This window comes from Micropterus dolomieu, linkage group LG17 (genome assembly GCF_021292245.1).
Source record: "Micropterus dolomieu isolate WLL.071019.BEF.003 ecotype Adirondacks linkage group LG17, ASM2129224v1, whole genome shotgun sequence".
Classification (NCBI taxonomy): domain Eukaryota; kingdom Metazoa; phylum Chordata; class Actinopteri; order Centrarchiformes; family Centrarchidae; genus Micropterus; species Micropterus dolomieu.
The window spans coordinates 25,978,280-25,996,866 of NC_060166.1; the positions used below are offsets into that span (position 1 = coordinate 25,978,280).

At 39.5% G+C, this 18,587-nt stretch overlaps 1 protein-coding gene across 3 annotated transcripts in view; it reads left to right on the top strand.

Annotated features, from left to right (window-relative positions):
- Window positions 1–2,207: 2,207 nt before the first annotated feature.
- LOC123986382 (neprilysin-like) overlaps window positions 2,208–18,587 on the top strand; it is a 32,136-nt gene continuing 15,756 nt past the window's right edge. For 2 of the 3 annotated variants that reach the window (XR_006828868.1, XM_046074610.1), the window contains exons 1-4: window positions 2,208–2,532; window positions 6,487–6,663; window positions 7,994–8,029; window positions 9,557–9,718. Coding sequence is in view for 2 of the 3 variants with exons in the window: in XM_046074610.1 (XP_045930566.1) it covers window positions 2,490–2,532; window positions 6,487–6,663; window positions 7,994–8,029; window positions 9,557–9,718 (418 nt within the window). In the remaining variant the exon portion in view is untranslated. Of the gene's footprint in view, window positions 2,533–6,473; window positions 6,664–7,993; window positions 8,030–9,556; window positions 9,719–18,587 lie in introns of all 3 variants that reach the window. The other variant, XM_046074611.1, reaches the window with a different exon arrangement.

Here is an 18,587-nt window from a genome sequence, read left to right on the forward strand (position 1 = left end):
TTTTTTATCAGAGGATAAATTCAACTGAAGGTTTAAGGTTCTATCATTGAATCAAGGTCATTCAGCTGGGCTTTTCTATCACTATCCTCCTTCAGGAACTGTCAGGGGAGTAACTCTCCTTTACATTATATTACTTACATAACGTTACGTAACTTAAAACTTATTATTGGTCATTATTGACTTTGGTTTCACATGGGACACAAGCCACGGTCTTCTGGGTGAAAATCCTGTGTTTTTTTGACCCATCCATGCACCCTATCATCCTTCTTATGTGCACTTTGTCACCTGACGTGGATGGGTTAAATTGGAGTTAGTAGAAAGCCTGTTGCATCTAATACAGACGCTAAACGGTGTGTCTGTATTAGACACAGAGGGGTGTGGCAAAACATCAGAATTTGACAACCTGGGAAAGAGAACTGGTCGGTGTATCTGTGTAACGATGTTTGGCACTGGTTGGTTTCACTGAGAAATATTGCATTCGAGTGCATTCAAGTCTGTATATGTGTCTATGTTTGCAAAAATGACCCTACTTTTGCAAAAAAGGATTGTTTAATACCTTTGTCACCCCAGGCACAGAAAAATTTAAATCCAATACTCTCCAGGAGTCCATAACATGCCAGGTTTACTGACAGTGAACAGAGTTAAAATGGCCAACAACCAAGGGGTGAGGGGTTTTATTTGAAGGGTCCAGCAACAAAATGATGGAAAATATGATCACAGATGTTGCACTAGCGGCAAATGTGAACATCCTTTAGATACAGTGACAGGCAGCCACTGTGAAAACTGCTGTCAGTTCAACTTCACAGATATTCAAAAGATAAACACACAGATGGAAATTTCTTGGAGGGGAATCATGCTGTTCATTATCAGAAGCAACGAAACATGGATGATATGATGGGGTGACAGTAAGAGGCTTGCATAAGCATTTATCTTTTAAGTTTAGAGTAGATAATTGACAATAAAGCTGTAATGAGAGCATATGCAGAGATGCAGTCTAAGGGTCACATGACATGGTTTGCAGTCTCCCAATAACAGCCTATGTAGGTGTCATCAAACAATGTATCTTTTACCACATGTGTACCACACCCCACTTACAGTAAAACATAACTATATGTAACAAAATGTTTTGTACCTAAATATATGAATGAACATCAGCTTACTGCATGAATACGATCAGCCACTGAAAACAAGGACAATAACTTCTTGTCTGCCAAACTCCCTTGAATCTACTGGAATTAGGTCATTTATTCTCTGCAGTGATGTAGTCAGTTAGCTTTCTACTGACTTTACTGCTAACTTTTGCATTTAGACCCAACATCCACATGTTTGCAGAGTGAATTGTTCCTACAGAAATTACCCTCTGATGAACTTTGGTGTTTCACCATAAAGAGGACATGAGCAAAATGCCAGATGTAACTACACAGCAACAGAAGCAAGCATATTGCGAAATTCCACTCACATTGGCAAAAGAATAATACTTGTATTTTATTTTTATTTTTTTTATTGTATAATTTTGTATAACCTTGTGTAACCTTCCCAACCATGGTTACATTGGGATAATGCTGTGTTGCATGCTTAGCTAGTTAATTTTATTGTATGTATGTATGATAATTTATACATATGCGAGCAAAATGGTTGCACTGTAGAGCCCTGATATAGCACTGCCAGTCAAATAAATTCTTCCATCTCTGATTAACTTTTATTTTAATGTAATATGAAGGTTCCGGGGACCAGGGGATTCCACCCCAGAAATTGTAGCCATCTTGCCAGAGGAGGCACCAAACAGCCTAATGATCATCAATCATAATAATAAAAAAGCAATTGTGGTTAGGGCACCCATATGGCCAGCAGCGGCCCTGCTACAGTGTGTCCCTATCACAGGGATTTTGCTGTATGCACATTCTAAGCACAAAGTGCTTTGGATTAAAAGCTATTGACAGCCCTATGAATAAGCACACTAAAATATACTACACATCACTTCATCACACTGTTCTGTACCTGAACCTGCGTCCCGGAGCTATTTAGGCGCCACTAACAGCAAGTGTGGATGACAGGGTCACTTCTAAACGCCGCCCTTACAGGGGAGGCAACGACTTGATGGACGGAGAACTAAAGAGGCTGCTTCATTGCCTCACTATATGTCATAGGCTGTTTAAATATGGGATCCCCTCTGTAGATCACACACTTGACCAGTTGCGCCGCGCAAGAGTCTGATGGCTCATTTGAATTCAGCGATTCAGTGGGTAGATGTGGTACAATAGCCTATAGTAGGTAGTTGTAGTTAAGGGTCTTTGCTTGAGTGTGTGCGTGTGTGTGTATGTGCACTCCTAGAATAGAAAGCCAAAGGAACAAGAAGAAGAAGGAGAAGAAGAGAGGCGGGATCGGGCTGTGCCTTCTTGAAATCCAGGGTGAAGCAAACAGATAGTCTGTAAGAGATCGATCAGCACTTCGCGCTCGTGGATTTGATGGACGTTTGATCAGTGGATGTGATGCCCATATATATCATCGACCGAAAATTTCCCGACACACCTGGTAAGTCGCTCACGCACTCGGAGCGCTTCTTATAACGCGGTGCCATTTGTGTGCGTCCGCGTGTGTTTGTGTGTGCCCGAGTCAGTGCATTGTCAGTGTATTTTTGTGTGTGCGCACGCCTGCCGGCTGGGTGACACGGGGCAGCGTGCACCAGTTGATCATGCCACCCACCTTGGAATTTCCGATGTGCAACAGGAGATGGGGAGCTGGCACGCATTTAACTGGGTCTTGCTTAGTTGCGAATCACTGTGTGCTATAGCTGGATATTGTTATCATAGGACTTTCAACACCTAGTTGCATTTGGCCCTATCAAAAACACTTTAATCTACTGTCATATTATTCCAACAAGGTATCCTAAGCTTACTTTTTGGTTTTGGTTCACTCACTGTATTATTGTGGGTACTGGTTGCTGTATCTCTTTAAAAGTTATTTTTCCCATTCCATCCATAGTGCTATCAGAAAAACCATTAGGAAAGCAATTTAAGAGGTGGACTTTATTTCAGCTAGATCACAGCACCTTTGGGCATCAAGTCTCCTCCCTCAACAATGATCTTTAAAATGATTTCAGTCTTGGGTGTGCAACCATAGGCCCAGTGCTGAAAATCATATCCCAGAGAAGGTGTTATTTTAAGTTAAAGTAGGCCAAATTTCTGCACTTATTCAAACTCAATTAGGTGCATGACATGTTCATGGCTTATGGCTGGTTGTTAAAAAGTGACTTTGTGCAAGTAGTCTCCTGTTGACTTGTGTGTGTGCAGACACATAGGTGTCTCAGTGACTGATGGGTTTAATATTGAAAATGTTTGTGAGGTCTCACAAGACATGGAGACCATTTATGTTTTAGATTTATCATGACAGACAGAAAAAGAGAAAGAGAGAGTTTTGACTTTTGCTACTTGTAAGAATACAGACACAGCAGCACATACCTTCCAAAACACACTCAGAAAAAACATAAAAGCCACATTATAAAAACAGTGATTGCATCCTGCAACAGCAGCAATAACAACAGTACTAGAAATGACAACTCACCTGACAAATATTTACACAAATATTAGGCCTTCCTGCCTAACAGAGCAAACATCAAGTACCTAAAAAACAGGTTCCTTTGTTGACAGAGAAGCAATGTCGATTAATGAATAAATATTACCTGACTTTAAACACCCCCCTCACACACACACACACACGTACACACACACACACACACACACACACACACACACACACACACACTCTCCCTTGCTCTTTTTTGCACATTCTTTCCCTCCAACTTTAGATCCATTTTCCTTTTTACAGTACACAAAATGCAGTATCTGTGTCATTGTGTCAAAACTCTACACAACAGCCAAACAAGACACAACACTTAGAGATATACATCTAACTTCTATTTCAAAATTAACTTCTTCAATAAAAACACTTCTTTTTCAAAAGGGCATTTTTGGATCAATAAGAAACACACATGCATCATGTACACTACACATACAAATCAGCAACAACACACTGATGAAAACACTGCATGCTTTAGTACTTTCTAGGCCTTTTTTATTTTCTCATACAGGCCTCTGTTGATTGTTAAAGTACAGTAAATCTACTCACATTTACAGTAAACACACAAAGGCTTCAGGATTTAACAATTATTATTTACCTTTACAGGTTTTTACAAGAACAAAAACAAACAGAAGGAGAATTACAGTAAAGTAAGCAATACAATATGTTTTTTGTAAACTCACAGCAACACAGTAAATGCATTTAAATCATAGTGTACTGGTAAACAAAAATAGTTGTGTAAGGGATGGGGTGGATCACGCCTTATAGTAGGGTCTGACCACATCACCTCCTCTACATTACAAGCGATGTCCTCCCTGGCTAGGCAACGGGAAAAATAATATGCCGCATGCCTCCTCCATTGCTTGCAGAAGAGGCATGCAGGCATGTGGTTGGCAGTCATACACTGTCCAATGCCAAGCCAAAAGAAATTCCTCAATCGGATTGAGAAATGTGTAGTAAGGGGGTGCTTACCTGAGGTCTGTTTGTAGTGCTACAGCTGTGACTAATTGGTGTTCAATTAGTTTTTAAATGTTTTAATGTGTGTGTGTGGGTGTTGCCAATTTCAAGTGTGTTTTGCATTTTGAATGGAAGTGTTTTTCCAATAACTGCAAGAGTTTTAATTCTTGAACAAAGCGTGTAATGTGAGAAACTGTGTGTAGTGTTTTGCACCATGTGTGTTGCAGGATCGATTACAAAGTGCAAAGCTGAAAATGTGTTGTACTTTTGGTGACTCTGTATGTAAGGCATTGTTGCTAAAGGTATAAGGTTTCCATGCTTTGCCCTAAGCATTCACTTCAAGTGTCTTAGCAATCGGGAAAGACTCTAATAAATTTTGCAGGAGTTTCATGTCTTGGCATGCACCGTGTCAGGATTAGAGTGAATTAATATAATGTCTCTCCAACGCTGACATACACACATGGCTTTATTAGAGCTCAGGCACTGCTGCTACAGGGATGTGTTTGGTCGCAGAACAAAAACAAAAGTTGAAAGTTTCACCCCCTTCTGCAGCCAGAGAGAGGCTGACAAGAAGTTCTGATTAACACGTGTCATCCTACTCATCACTCATCATTTTTCTCCCGTGTTTTCATTTGTCTTTAAAATTACATCCTTAAAACACAAACAAAAGGTATCCATTACATGTATGGCCACTCTCCTATAGTAAATTTTGTGACCCATGGTGAAGTCATTCATGCTGTAGTACTGGTGTGGAGATGGGAGAGCAGCCTCTTAGGAGCTGCAGTTGCTGTATTCAGTAAGTGCCAATTACCAGCCTGGATAATGACTATAACAAGGGGAGTTTACTTTACAGTGGGCTATTGTTTAGTCATGAGGAAGAATGATAGGGGGTTTGACATTCAGCAGGTCTGTGGATGTGTGTGTACAGTAGGTGATGTGTGTGCGTGTCTAGGGCTGCCTACACGTTCAAAGGAAGCTAAGAGACTTTGTCCTTTGGTCGAGTGGCGCTCTCATCTCAGCCAACATGCAGAGAGACCCACCCATCTGCACAGGCGCCTCATGACACCAGCTTGTAAAAGGGTGCGTGAGAGCATGGCTGTGGACGTGTGTGTGTGTGTATGTGCTTGTGTGTAGTGATTGCATTAATGTGTGCATGTTTGCACTGTCGGTAAAGGATTAAGGATTAATTACCTTCAGTGATAGACTTAACTGCTTGTTACTTGAACTTTGTAAAGTTCTCACTTGGCCCCAGAGAGGAAAACAACACTGTAAAGTGAGGAGCAGAGGAAAGGTCTCTCTTGTTTTCCATTCTTCAGAAGTGTGTGTTTCTTGTTGTTTTTGTCTGGAGTGTACTGCCACTAGAGGGTAAGAACTTCCATTGTTCTCACCTTTTGCTCCAAGACTTTTTGTCTTTTGTCTTCTTATCACTGCCATGTGTCTTTTATCTCTCTTTCACTTTGTATTTACTTTCTTCAGCTTATGTCTAAAAAAATGGGAATTTTTGCTTTGTTAATGTCAGCATTAATATATTTCAACAATAGTATGTTGCCAAAGTGCCAAAGAACTGGAAACTGGAGAAACTGAAATTAGCACATTTGTCATTTTTTCTTAATGACTTAAAAGATTATATGATTATCAGAATTTGATTTTCAGTACATCTACTGAATAGTGTAATGTCAGAAAATAGAAAAGAATGTCCACTGCAATTTCTTAGAGCCAAGATGAGATCATTAAATTGCTTGTTTTTTCTGACCAACAGTTCCAACCCCAAAATTATTCAATTTACACAGTGATGTAAACCAGATTAAAGCAGCACATGTTCATATTTAAGAAGCTGCACCCAGCAAATGTTTGGTATGCTGTCTTGATAAATGACAGTTATTTGATGATGTTCAAAATTATTGCAGATTAATTTCCTGTCAGTTGACTCATCGTTTCAGCTCTACACCTCAGGTGAGTTGATACAGCTGGCAGCTGAAGGAGGAGACCTGAGAATGACAGAGACCAACCCCCCAAAGTCGGCTAAGAAGCCCCGTTGGACCTCGCTGGAGATCGGCCTCATTACCATCGTCTCCTTGCTCTTCATCATCATCGTCACCCTCATCATCCTCTTTGCCACACAGAAGACTGGTGAGTGATTAACCAACAGGGGACTCGGGATAGAAAAACATTATTTTAAAATTTTATCAGACTGACAAAAACCGTGAAGTGATCAACAAAAATGTGTTGTGTAATTAAAAACTATTTTTAGTTTTTCTTGTCACCAGAGTATTGAGTGAACTTTTAAGAACTTTTGAAGATCACCTCTTTTAAGCTGTTTGCATGCACTGACATGATTTCCAGCTGAGTACATTGTTAATGGTAAGCTTGATGGTCCGGTGAAGACACTAGAGATGTGTGCTTTTAAATCAGAGTGCAAAAGTACAACCACTGATCCAGAAAGAAGAATGCAGTGTGCAGAGGTCTCAGAGTTTTGTTGTAAACACTGTAAACCTCTAACATTGTGCTATTTCACATATCAGACGTTTGTGCAAATTATGAATAACTGTGCATATTATATCTTGCTATAAATGTCTTCAATTCACGTTATGAGAAAATTATAATTTAATATGGACACACCCACCTCTCCTTGCCATGGGAAACCAGTCAAACCTGCTTCAGATCAATGTCACAATATGAGTATCACATGGGTTTTATAATCATTAATATCCTGACTGTTACTTTGCTTTCTGTTTGTACTTTTTTGTACAAGTGTATTAAACTTGCTTGTTACACAACATGATGGAAAGTTTTATTAATTAATACTAAGTCCAAGGACGATGGATCACTGTGATGTGGTACAAGGAAAGCTACTACTATGATATTAACATGGATAATAAACAGCTTATTTAATAACTGACAAATGGAGCCACTGTGAGGTACAGCAGGTCAAGAATACAAAAACCGACAAAAAAGCCAATTTAATACAATCTAAAACAACGTGTGTATGTGTGTGTGTTGAGCTATTATTATCTGTTGGAGTCTTGTGCTTGATAAATATGTAAGCTGCCAAGTCAGGGAAATGAGAAAGTTTAATGACTATGTCTATGTTCGCACTCACCTGTGTGCACATCATGTGCATTCACACATAATGGATATGTGTATTTAAGGTCAAATGACAGTTCCTGTGTGTGTGTGTGTGTGTGTGTGTGTGTGTGTGTGTGTGTGCGTGTGTGTGTGTGTGTGCTTGTGTTAGTAAATGTCAGAATGAGTTTGATTTATAGTTTAGCACCTAAATTATTCCCGACAGAATGAAAGCAACACTTCTAAGCAGTTTACGGTTATATGTGTGTGAAGGATGAGAGAAATAAAAAGAAATAAAGTAAAAGGGAAAGAGGAAGGAGAGATTGAGCATTTGACATAATGACTGATGACTGCAAAAATCCCACTGAGTGATGTTTTGTTTTGCATTTTTCTATAGATGAAATCTGCACTACAGCTGACTGCACACAGTCAGGTAAGCATTGTGTTTGTGTTTGTTTCTTTGTTTGCTCTCTTTATTGTCTCATTCTAAAGGCTTTGATTTTTCTCAAAGGAGGACAGAATGGGAAAATTGAGACTGCGGCAGAAGCCCGGGGATTTTATACATACTTAGAGAAACTTAGAGAAAACTGTGATCAAACAAACAGAAACAGTCCTGATCAGTAGAAACATGTTGCAAATTGTCCTCAGTTCATCTCAGAACAACTGTACAAGAGCAGCTGAGGAACTGGTAATGGGTATAAGAATGTATATGCAGCTTAAGTAAATCCATTCTGTGTACAAAGCTGAAATATTTCAACATAACCAAGTTTTGTAACTTAACTGTACATGTTCCTTGACCACATGACTGCAGTAGTGAGCTGATACCTTTCTCTGTCTCTTACTATAATTCTAGCATTCCCGCCAGTGGACACATAACTGATATAAACCATTGTTTGTCCTAACATTTCTTTTATTAACTTTTTAAGCAAATAGACCCCCCCCCCAATTTCCCCCTGCCTCTTACTTTATTTTAACATTTTTTATAGGAGAACAGCTTATTTTTCATGAACAACATGGCCATAGTAAATTAAAAATTTATAGCTCTACTTCAAGTTTCCAGCAACAGATGCCAATTCATTTTCGATGCATTTTTGGGGAACCAAAGTCCCAGATCAGTCAGATTTGACAGACAGCCTTGTCTCAAGAGATGTCTCAGCAGCCTTGTGTAATTAAAATGCAGCTCAAAAAAGTTTACACATTTCCAGTACTGGTGCTGAACTGAAACCAATTACTGCCATTATACATTTCTACTTTTTTCACAGGTCTGTGCATACTATTTTAATCAACAGTTAATTACATTTAAATGTGTTTTTGGGGTACAATATGATTTTTCCCCTGCTACTAGAAGAGCATGCAAAATTTTGGTGAGCATTTGGTGACCAAGGCTTAAGGTGATCCATAATCTCAACTGTGCTAGAAGATCAATTCCACTTTCCATTCACAATAAGGCTTCAGCCCGCAGCCGGTTATCTCAGCTTAGCACAAAGATAGAACAGGTGGATACAGCTAGCCTGACTCTGTCTGAAGGAAAATTCCACACCTTTAACCGCTGGTTGCCTGAAAGTGATGACAAGACTGCCCCTGTCCTGTCCTGGCCAAGAAATAGTTCAGCACATAGCCTCCCATAATAGCAAGTGTCAGTTTTACGCACTTTCTGTATAGAGCAAACAAACTATATTTATAAATTGTGTAATAAAATGAGCAGACTAAAAGAGGATTAGAGGTACTGGCAGGTGGGTTTTGTTACCATCAGACTGAGCCTGAACTCTTGAGAAGAAACTAAATAAGCATATTATCTTTATTATATATATTGAGTATCTCTGACCTCCTTCATACACTTGTTAAACAGGATGTATCATTGTCCATAGAAGTAGTTAGAGGACAATTTACATAGATAATAATGTACTGCTACGGCTCCTGCAGTATATTCTCAGAACTTGTTTCTTTCCTGTCCATGCAGCGTCTCGTCTCATTGAGAACATGGATGCTAGCGTGGACCCTTGTGACAACTTCTACCAGTATGCCTGTGGAGGCTGGCTGAAAAAGAACATCATTCCTGAGACCAGCTCTAGATACAGTACCTTTGACATCTTACGAGACGAACTGGAGGTCATTCTCAAAGGTCAGACACCTACTGAAGATGCAGATATAGAAATAGCGCAACATAGACAGGCAGGGAGATTTGTGCAAGATATTGAGACCTGTGTTGCCTGTTTTCATTAGAGTAATTATGCTGCAATTAGTCCATAAATACGAGTTGTAAAGCTAGAACATAGAACAGTAAGTCTTTTTCAGTCCACTTGCTTTGTAAGAGGACTGAAAACAGCTTGATTCAACTGCGAGAATACGAGCTAAAGAGGACTGTCCTTCAGGGACTGCAGCTCTATAGATATCACAGATGCCATGGGAGTTTGGCTTCAGTACTACCATGTGAGCTGAGAGTTTGTCAACAGAGCTGGCATTATCAGTGAATGTGTGTATGTGTGTGTTTGTGTGTGTGAACATTGCTTTCAGGCTGTTTTCTAAAGACACACGGTTGTGAGAAAAATCTTAACTCTATGTTTGTTAAGTTAGATTGTGTGTGTGTGTGTGTGTGTGTGTCTGTGTGTGTGTGTGTCTCAGGTGTTTTGCCAGCTTTTAGCAAGCATCAGAGGCCTGTTAGTGTCCTTGTGTCATGGTTGATACATAGCAGGTCAAATTATGCTGCATATGTGTGAGCGCTTGTGTGTGTGTGTGTGTGTGTGTGTGTGTAAGGGTCCATATGTCACCTCAGGTTGTCTGAGAGAAGGCCAATCGAGTCCTGAGCAGACTTGGGTGCTAAATCTTCAGGGGGTACAAACTTTCCATGGACAACCAAAACTCTTCATCTACCATAAATTTACGGTTTATATTCCAGTCCCTTCCACTATAATAAAGACAGTGCAGATTGGGTGCGGGAGAAACAGAGTGATTCAGAAGGGTAAGAGAGATTTATCCTTAGTGGGAAAGGAAAACAAGGGTTTAAAGTGCGGTCTGTCTTGTAATTTGCACTGGCCTCAAACACTTTATCTGTCCAATCTTGATGGGAAAACCTCAGTCTCATGACTTGGGCAACCATTTTCCCCCCGTTTTTTTACTTTTGCTATCTGCCCTTATGTTGTCCATTGATGACATGTTGATTCTTTTTTCAATAAGCCTGAATGTGGGTGGTGGGTGGTGAATAGATGTGTTTACTAAATCCAGAATTAAATTTGCATGATATTTAGTGTTTCATAGCCTATCATAAGTCTCTAGCTAATGGAACAGTAACTTTTTTCTTAAACCTTTTTAGGGCCCGAGCACGAATCGTGCGAGGTCCCTAGTGAAACTGTAGGGATTGTTTTTTTCTTTTTTTTTTTTGTGCAAAGTAAGCTCAAGTTTGGGGGCTTAAACATACTCGAAAACTCACCAAACTTTGCACATAATTCAGACGCGAAAAATTACATATTTTCTGGGGTTTGCGCATGGGCGTGGCAAAATGGCTCACTAGCGCCCCGTACAGAGCAGTGCCTGGACAAAGTTTCACATACGTGTACAAAATTTCTGTGGTACATGTATCAAGTCCAGACGCACAAAGAAGCCTCTTGGAGTCATTGCCTAAACCAAACAGGAAGTCGGCCATCTTGGATTTAATTTTTCATTTAAATTTTCATTTTTGGCAATTTACACACACTGTACTTTAATGAACTCCTCCTAGGGATTTAGTCCGATCGACTTAAAATTTCTGCTGTGCCTTCTAAAGGCATTGACGATGAAAAGTTGTGCTATCTGTGAGTTTTTGTCAATGGGCGTGTCCGTGGCGTGGCGTCCAAAATCAGTGATTCGCCATGAAACAGGAAGTTGTTATTCAGAAGTTGCTGACATTCACCCACAGTCATAGTTACCATCCGTATGCCAATAAACACATAATGTCATAGCGCCACCTGTGGCAACAGGAAGTGTCCAGTTTTACGCTGTTATGTACTACTGCCAACATATTTGCCTCACCTGCTTCAAAACAGTCTCAGAAGAGCCTTAAGACATTGATGATGTTATGTTGTGAATCTTGTGTGTTTTCAGATCACGGTGTGTCTTTGGCGTGGCGTCAAAGTTTGATGCTTCGCCATGACACAGGAAGTTGTTGTAACTTCACTGTACATGCTCATATCTCTACCAAATTTCACACATTTCTTAAGACTCCCGCCCTGAACACATGTACATCTGCTGGCAACAGGAAGTGACCTTTAATAAAGCAGCCCCCACTGCACGTTTTACCTACATGTATGAAATTTCTGTGGCACATGTATCATGTCCAGATGTACCAAAAAACCTTTGGAGTGATGCCCTAAACCCAACAGGAAGGCATCCATTTTGAATTTTACGGCAATTTTTGGATGATTTATACACTCCGTACTTTAACGAACTCCTCCTAGGCATTTAGTCCGACCGACTTCAAATTTCTGCTGTGCCTTCTAAAGGCATTGACGATGAAAAGTTATAGCAGCTATCTGTGAGTTTTCGTCAATGGGTGTGTCCGTGGTGTGGCGTCAAAAATCAAGTCTTCGCCATGACACAGGAAGTTGTTGTAACTTCAGTGTACATACTCACATCTGAACAAAACTTTACGTACTTGATAACTGTCCCGCCCCGAAGACATCTACATGCCAATATTAATTTATATTCATAGCGACAAGTGCTATGTAGCGCCACAAAGGGGACACAGGAAGTGAGGTTTAACACCTTCATGCAGTGTGTAGCAAATTCACAGCCGCACCGGAGAGCTCCAGAATATGCAACGCGGCCGCCTCACGCCCCGATGCGCTACACGTGCGAGGGCCTGCCCAACAATGCTTGCAACTTTAATTCTTTTTGTGTTTGGAAAACAAATGTCTTAAAAGTCGTTCTTTGTGTGCTGATAGCTGTCGCTGTCCTCACTTTCCTGTGATTTCTTGATTTTAACAGATCAATATAACATTCATTAGGGTTTAGAGATTGGTTTTAATGGAGCCATTTAATTTCTATACCTTTTCTTTTGAGGGTGCTCGTAGTGGTAAAAGTGCATCTTCGTGCACTCTATAGTGTAATTATAAAAGGGTGTTATTGAAATTCTGGCTCTTATTCCTTCACACTTTGTTTAACCATGGGATTCTATATAATTCAGAAGTACAGTGAGATTGCTAATTAGATTTCTAACAAACAGAATAAGTTGGCTATAGAATTGTAGAAAAAAATCACGGAGGCAGCTCTGGGAATTGTCAGATAAATATGCATATGAACTTTTTTGTTGCGTCGTACATTGCTTTATAACAACAAACAGCCCATCTGCTCTGTTCAGTTCTGCTTTCTTCTCCATAGCAGTCTTAACACCCATAAAAATCACACACAGGGGGGAAAAGGAAAATAAACATTGCTCAACAAGGGCTCATTTTAGGTATTTTGTTACTATATGTGCATTTACGTATCTAGCATGTCTGTGTGAGTGTGTGGCGTCATTTCACACTTTGTTTTATTTTTACTGCGACTGAGACGATTTATTAGAAGTCTCACGTTGACATTTGCTGCCTGTCTGAAAACAGAGAGAAGGGTGAAAAAAAGACAAATATACTCCTCCAACTGATGATGAAATATTGGGCCAAGTGCAAAGGTTGATGTACTAGAATCATTGACTTATTTGTGCTAAATGCTGCACTTACAGCAGAAGGGAATGAAGCAGCCAAAGAACTGGTCCTAATCATTCAACAGCTTAAATCCCCAACAACCATCAGTGTTGAGCTCATTCCTTCTGGGTGTCTGGCTTACCAGTCAGAGTTAGTATGTCTCACACTGTACTGTATAGATATATGTTCAGGTTTACTTTCTGTGTGTGTTTAAGACAGAAATACAAAGAGAATGTTGTGTATTTAAGATTATACATGATATTACAAAGGCATGTGTGCATTCTGCTTGCATTCACATACAGTAGCAACTAAGACCTACTAGCTCCTGGAGTTTCATTTTTTTATGACTTGTGCATATTGAGATGTTAGTGTGAGGCGTCAGCACAGTTGTGACCTCTGCTCTGGAGGTGACATCAAACATGCAACCTCTGATCCCTGGGGTTGGTTGCTGCCGCTACTCAGATGCCACCGCCCGCTGATGGAGAGATCCTTTTCCTGTCAACAGCTGCATCGGCCTGGAAACACCTGGATGCTCCTGTAGCTCCAGGCTATATGACAGCGATAAAAAAGGCTGTATGTGTGTGAATAGCTGTGCAGATTTGTAGTTGCTTGTAAATGCCTTGGATTGTTGTCCACTGCTGTAAAAGGCCATAAATGATTCATAATGAGGATCTGCACTCTCACTGTGACCACAGCTTTGTGTGTGCACACGATTGTGAGTTTTTCCACCTCCCCCTACTCAGGTGTGGCATGTTGTGCAATAATCTGCCCAATTAACTGTGAGCGTTTTAATTACTAACTGGTTTGAGTCAGGAAGAGGGATGGGAGGCGTACAACAGGCAGAGGAGGATGAAAGAGAGGATTTTCATCCAAACAAACAAACAAGATGAAAACTGAGGTTAAATGAAAGACAAAAAGAAGGGTGATGGGGTGTGGGGAGTGCTTTGAGGTGAAGTGAGGAAGAGCTTTGTACCCAGAGGATGACGGTATATTGAGAAGAGCTTTGAGGATATGTCAGGAAATGTGAAACAGCATGCGGTCGTCATCTCCAAGCTAAGCTGCATGTGTGCATGTCCACCTGTGCATGAGTACGTGTGTGTGACTTGCTGCTCTTCTGTATTACGTGAGGTGCTTCTCACATAAATCCAAGTCCAAATCTCATTGCACAGAGATAACTGCAGCCCCAAGAATGTAAACCAGCTTATGTTTCTTGCAGAATTTGGCATCACCCAGTGCGTCGAAGCATGTCTGTGACGTCAGGAAGGTGTTCAGATGTGAGGTGTTGTTGCAGGCGTGCTGTTAACAGTCAGTGGCATACAGTACTAAACAGACTGCCTGTCTGTGTTTTTCCTGCGATAACAATAACTGAAACAGAGCTTATGTCAAACTATACTGACTACAATGTGACTTTTGTGATAAAGGGTTTGTTCACATGAACTCCATGATATCAAAATTCCAGTCAGAATTATTGCACAACACCATAAATACTGTATTTCTCATAAACGTATCAAATAAAGATAGCAGACCAGAGGTGTGCGGCCAAGTAAAATAATATGAATATTAATGGAGTAATTCTTGGCCAACAAAAATATATCGAATACAAATCCTGAATTGAATATGTTTTTCCCAGCGAGGATGCTTATGAATAACAGGATAGAGTTTAGACCTCCACCAAAGTAAAAATCTCCCCAGTTAGCCTCACAGCCAACTCTGGCCTAGGTACATGACAGAACTTTTTTATACAGTAAGGAGCTCACCAAAATCTGTGGTTTGCCTCATAGTTTTAGTTTAGTTACAAGTCATATGTAGGTTAACATACAGGGTCAACGATACAATGAAATGTGTTCAACATGAAACAGGTTGGCTCAGCAGTAAGAGTCAGCATTACTAGTCATGTAAGATAAAATAAGAAAATAAATAAAAATGGTCCACATGCTAAATGAGAATGAGATGTGTGGGTGGGTTTGTTGCCACTACAAAAAAATTGTCCTTTGGCGATTTTATAACACACACAGAACAGTAATCTTTCATTGTTGCTGATTGAGACCTTTGACTCTCATTAAGGGTCAACTCATTTTGGTTTCAACTTCTTTAAGAGCTTCTGTGCGCATGTAGATTTGCTTCATAATGATAAATTTGATGCAAAACCCTTACTGAAAACATTGAAAGGTAAATGCAGTGTGGAACAAGAGGCAGTCAAGGATAAAATAGCAATGCAGATAGGACAAACTCAAAATTCTGATTCTGTATCGTGCTGAGTGGTTTGGTTCAAATTGATGTGATGTCTCAAACAAACATCAGGTGGCACAAAATCCATTCTCAACTAAATCCAAACACGCACACACACGGGCGAGAGACAGAGAGTGTGTGTGTGAGAGAGAGAGAGACAGTGTGAGGTTAAGCCTTTGCTGTGGTTAAACATTAGCACCAGGCAGTCAGTAATCCAATCACACACACATGATCTGTGCCCTTTTGCAGGATGCGCCCCGTGAAGGGTCTCTATCTCAGGACTTCATTAAGATTAAATGAGCACATAAATAGTGCACACATGGTAATGAGAAAACGGGAGGATTAGAGAAATTAAAGGGTAGAAAGAGGCTGAAGTGAAATGCAGCCATGCATGAAGTGAAAGAAGTAGAAATAATGTAAATAAATGATTGAAAGCACTGAGCAAATGAACATAATAGTAATAGATTATGATTTTATATTGAAATAAACTTATACAATATAGATATAATATTTGGGGAAAAAGGTGTTTTTAAGACATGATGATCTGATCTGACATTAAATGAAACATTTCTCAAATATATTTTTGGAGTGTGCCGGAGGTGTGCTGGTTATCCCAGGAGTGCGGACGTGTACTGCAATCGTCTATGAATCTGGCTATGACAATGGCAATAGCGAATTAATTAATGAATTTATTGAATTTCTATTTGTAAGTCATGGATAATGGAGTGCAGTGTGCATGTTTTACATAAATGCTTAAAACAGACTGACCGATTTTACACCGATGTAAACACTACAGGTGATAATATTTGTGGCACTCATTCAAAAATACTCTCCCAACTCACAGACTACAAGTCATATGGAACGTCTTTGCACTATGTAAATAATATGTTCTTCTTTTTGCTGATCTCTGAGAAATATAATAGAAGCTCGATCTTTATTGAGCTGTACAATTTCATTAATTTTTTGTGTATCTGCTGGCAACGGTACAGGAGGAGTAGCATGATAAATATCCATACGGAAAAGAGAAGAATAATAAGAAGTATGGGGAATAGTAATAGTGTGGCTATGCAAAGTAACTAGTAATTAGAGATTAAAGAAAGGGATACAAATTGTATATGTGCTAACTGCTTTCTCTAGCTGTCTTTATTGTCTGTCACTAAGTCCAGCAAATTACAAAGGAAGAAAAAATCAATGTAATTTTCTTCATCTTTCTCTTGGACTCACGGTCCAACAAGACATCAGTCGTGTTGATGCCTTGTTTGACGCGGCGGGAGAGAATCCTGTCTGTTGGCTGTGTAATTTAAGATCTATCCTCTTTACTGTATTGATCTTGAAGTTGCATTGAGATGTGCAGTATCATGGGCTATATCTGTTGATCCAGATGCAACATTTATAAGACATAACTTAAGTTACGTAAGTGATAGTGATATTCAAACCATGTTTAAAGCGCTTCCTTTTAATTAATAATATTTAAAATTCATCATTTTTAGATAGGCTATATGCGTATTCACTTTTTAGATATCCTGAAAAGATGAGAATATTGATGCAACAAAAAAAGCTGCATCTGTAAACTTTCTAATTAACAAGTTGTATCTTGGTTGTTTAATCTGAACAAAAACGTTTAAGTGTTTAAAAAGTTTTCAATTATGAGTAACTTCCTGGAGTCTTTTCTGATTGCCTAGCAAGAAATAATCCAGCACATAACCCTCCATAAAACAGTGAGTTGTTGATTTTACACTTGTGTTTTGTACTTATTAAACAAACAAGGTGCTGGTTGGTGAATTTTGTTATCTTTGAATAGAACAATTTGCTTCCTGTCTTTGTCCTAAACTAAGCTGCTGGGTGTAGCTATGTAATGAACGGACAGATAAAGAATGGAATCAGTCTTCTCCTCTAACTCTGTCAAGAAAGCCAAACTGTATTTTTTAAAATGTAGAACAAAGCCTAATTCTCATTTCCAGTAGGATTTCTTTCATTTAGAAATGTTCTTTTAATATGTGAACTTCTGTGTTCTTTTCATATCTTAATGAAAATTGTTTTAGCTTTACAGAATATGTAATTTAACACATTGTTTTGCAAAAGAGGCAGGATTAGTGTCAGGCAGGTTGGGTTAGAAATGCTTATGTTTGCCTTGTAGTATGTCTGGAAAGCTAAAAGCCATATGCAAACGTATACCTCAATCCAGGTTTTTACATTCTTTAAAGAACATGTGAGCGTCAGCAGCTGTCATTGTGAGTGATAAATGCATTGTAGCCTACTGAAACACACACTCTTTGCAGGGCTTGGTTAACTGACTTTGTGGAGTGGCAGCTTTGTGAATGCAAAGAAGAATGTTAGGCTTTCTGATACTAATTATTTATATAATTTTCTAACTTCAAAGACCTGAGTAAAAGTTAGAAATACAACTACAGACCTCAGATAACAAATAACATCTAACAACTTCATGGGCACTTCTATCTAACAATCACAATAACGACAAACACTTTGCTGCGTGGAATTCATAAAAGCTTCTAACTGTTTTCATAGAATTTCAACAGCCCATTTATCCCTTTCTTCTAAATTACCATAAAATAGCAAAAGCAATCATGACCAATCATTTACATGCATTTAGGAGGTTTATCACATGCACTTAGACTTTATAGAGATTTACGTCATCCATTATTCATGATGCAGTCCTTATAAACCTTTGTGGAAAATTAACTGTAGACATATTTGTAGATTGAGAAAAAATGTTGAACCCCAATCCAGAAAATATGACAAAACAATACTTTTCCGGGACAAAAATGAACTGTCAGACCCAAAGAAAAAAATATTAATATTACATAAAATATATAATTATTGTCTCTTGTTAGGGCGGCGCGGTGGTGCGGTGGTTAGCAGGTTGTGGGTTCGAACTTCGGTCGTGCCGGCCTTTCTGTGTGGAGTTTGCATGTTCTCCCCGTGTCTGCGTGGGTTCTCCCCCGGAGCTACGCCTTCCTCCCATCATCCAAAGACTAGGTTGATTGGTGGCTCTAAATTGTCCTTAGGTGTGAATGTGAGTGTTGTGCTGGTTGTTTGTCTATGTGTGGCCCTGCGATGGACTGTCGACATGTCCAGGGTGTACCCCGC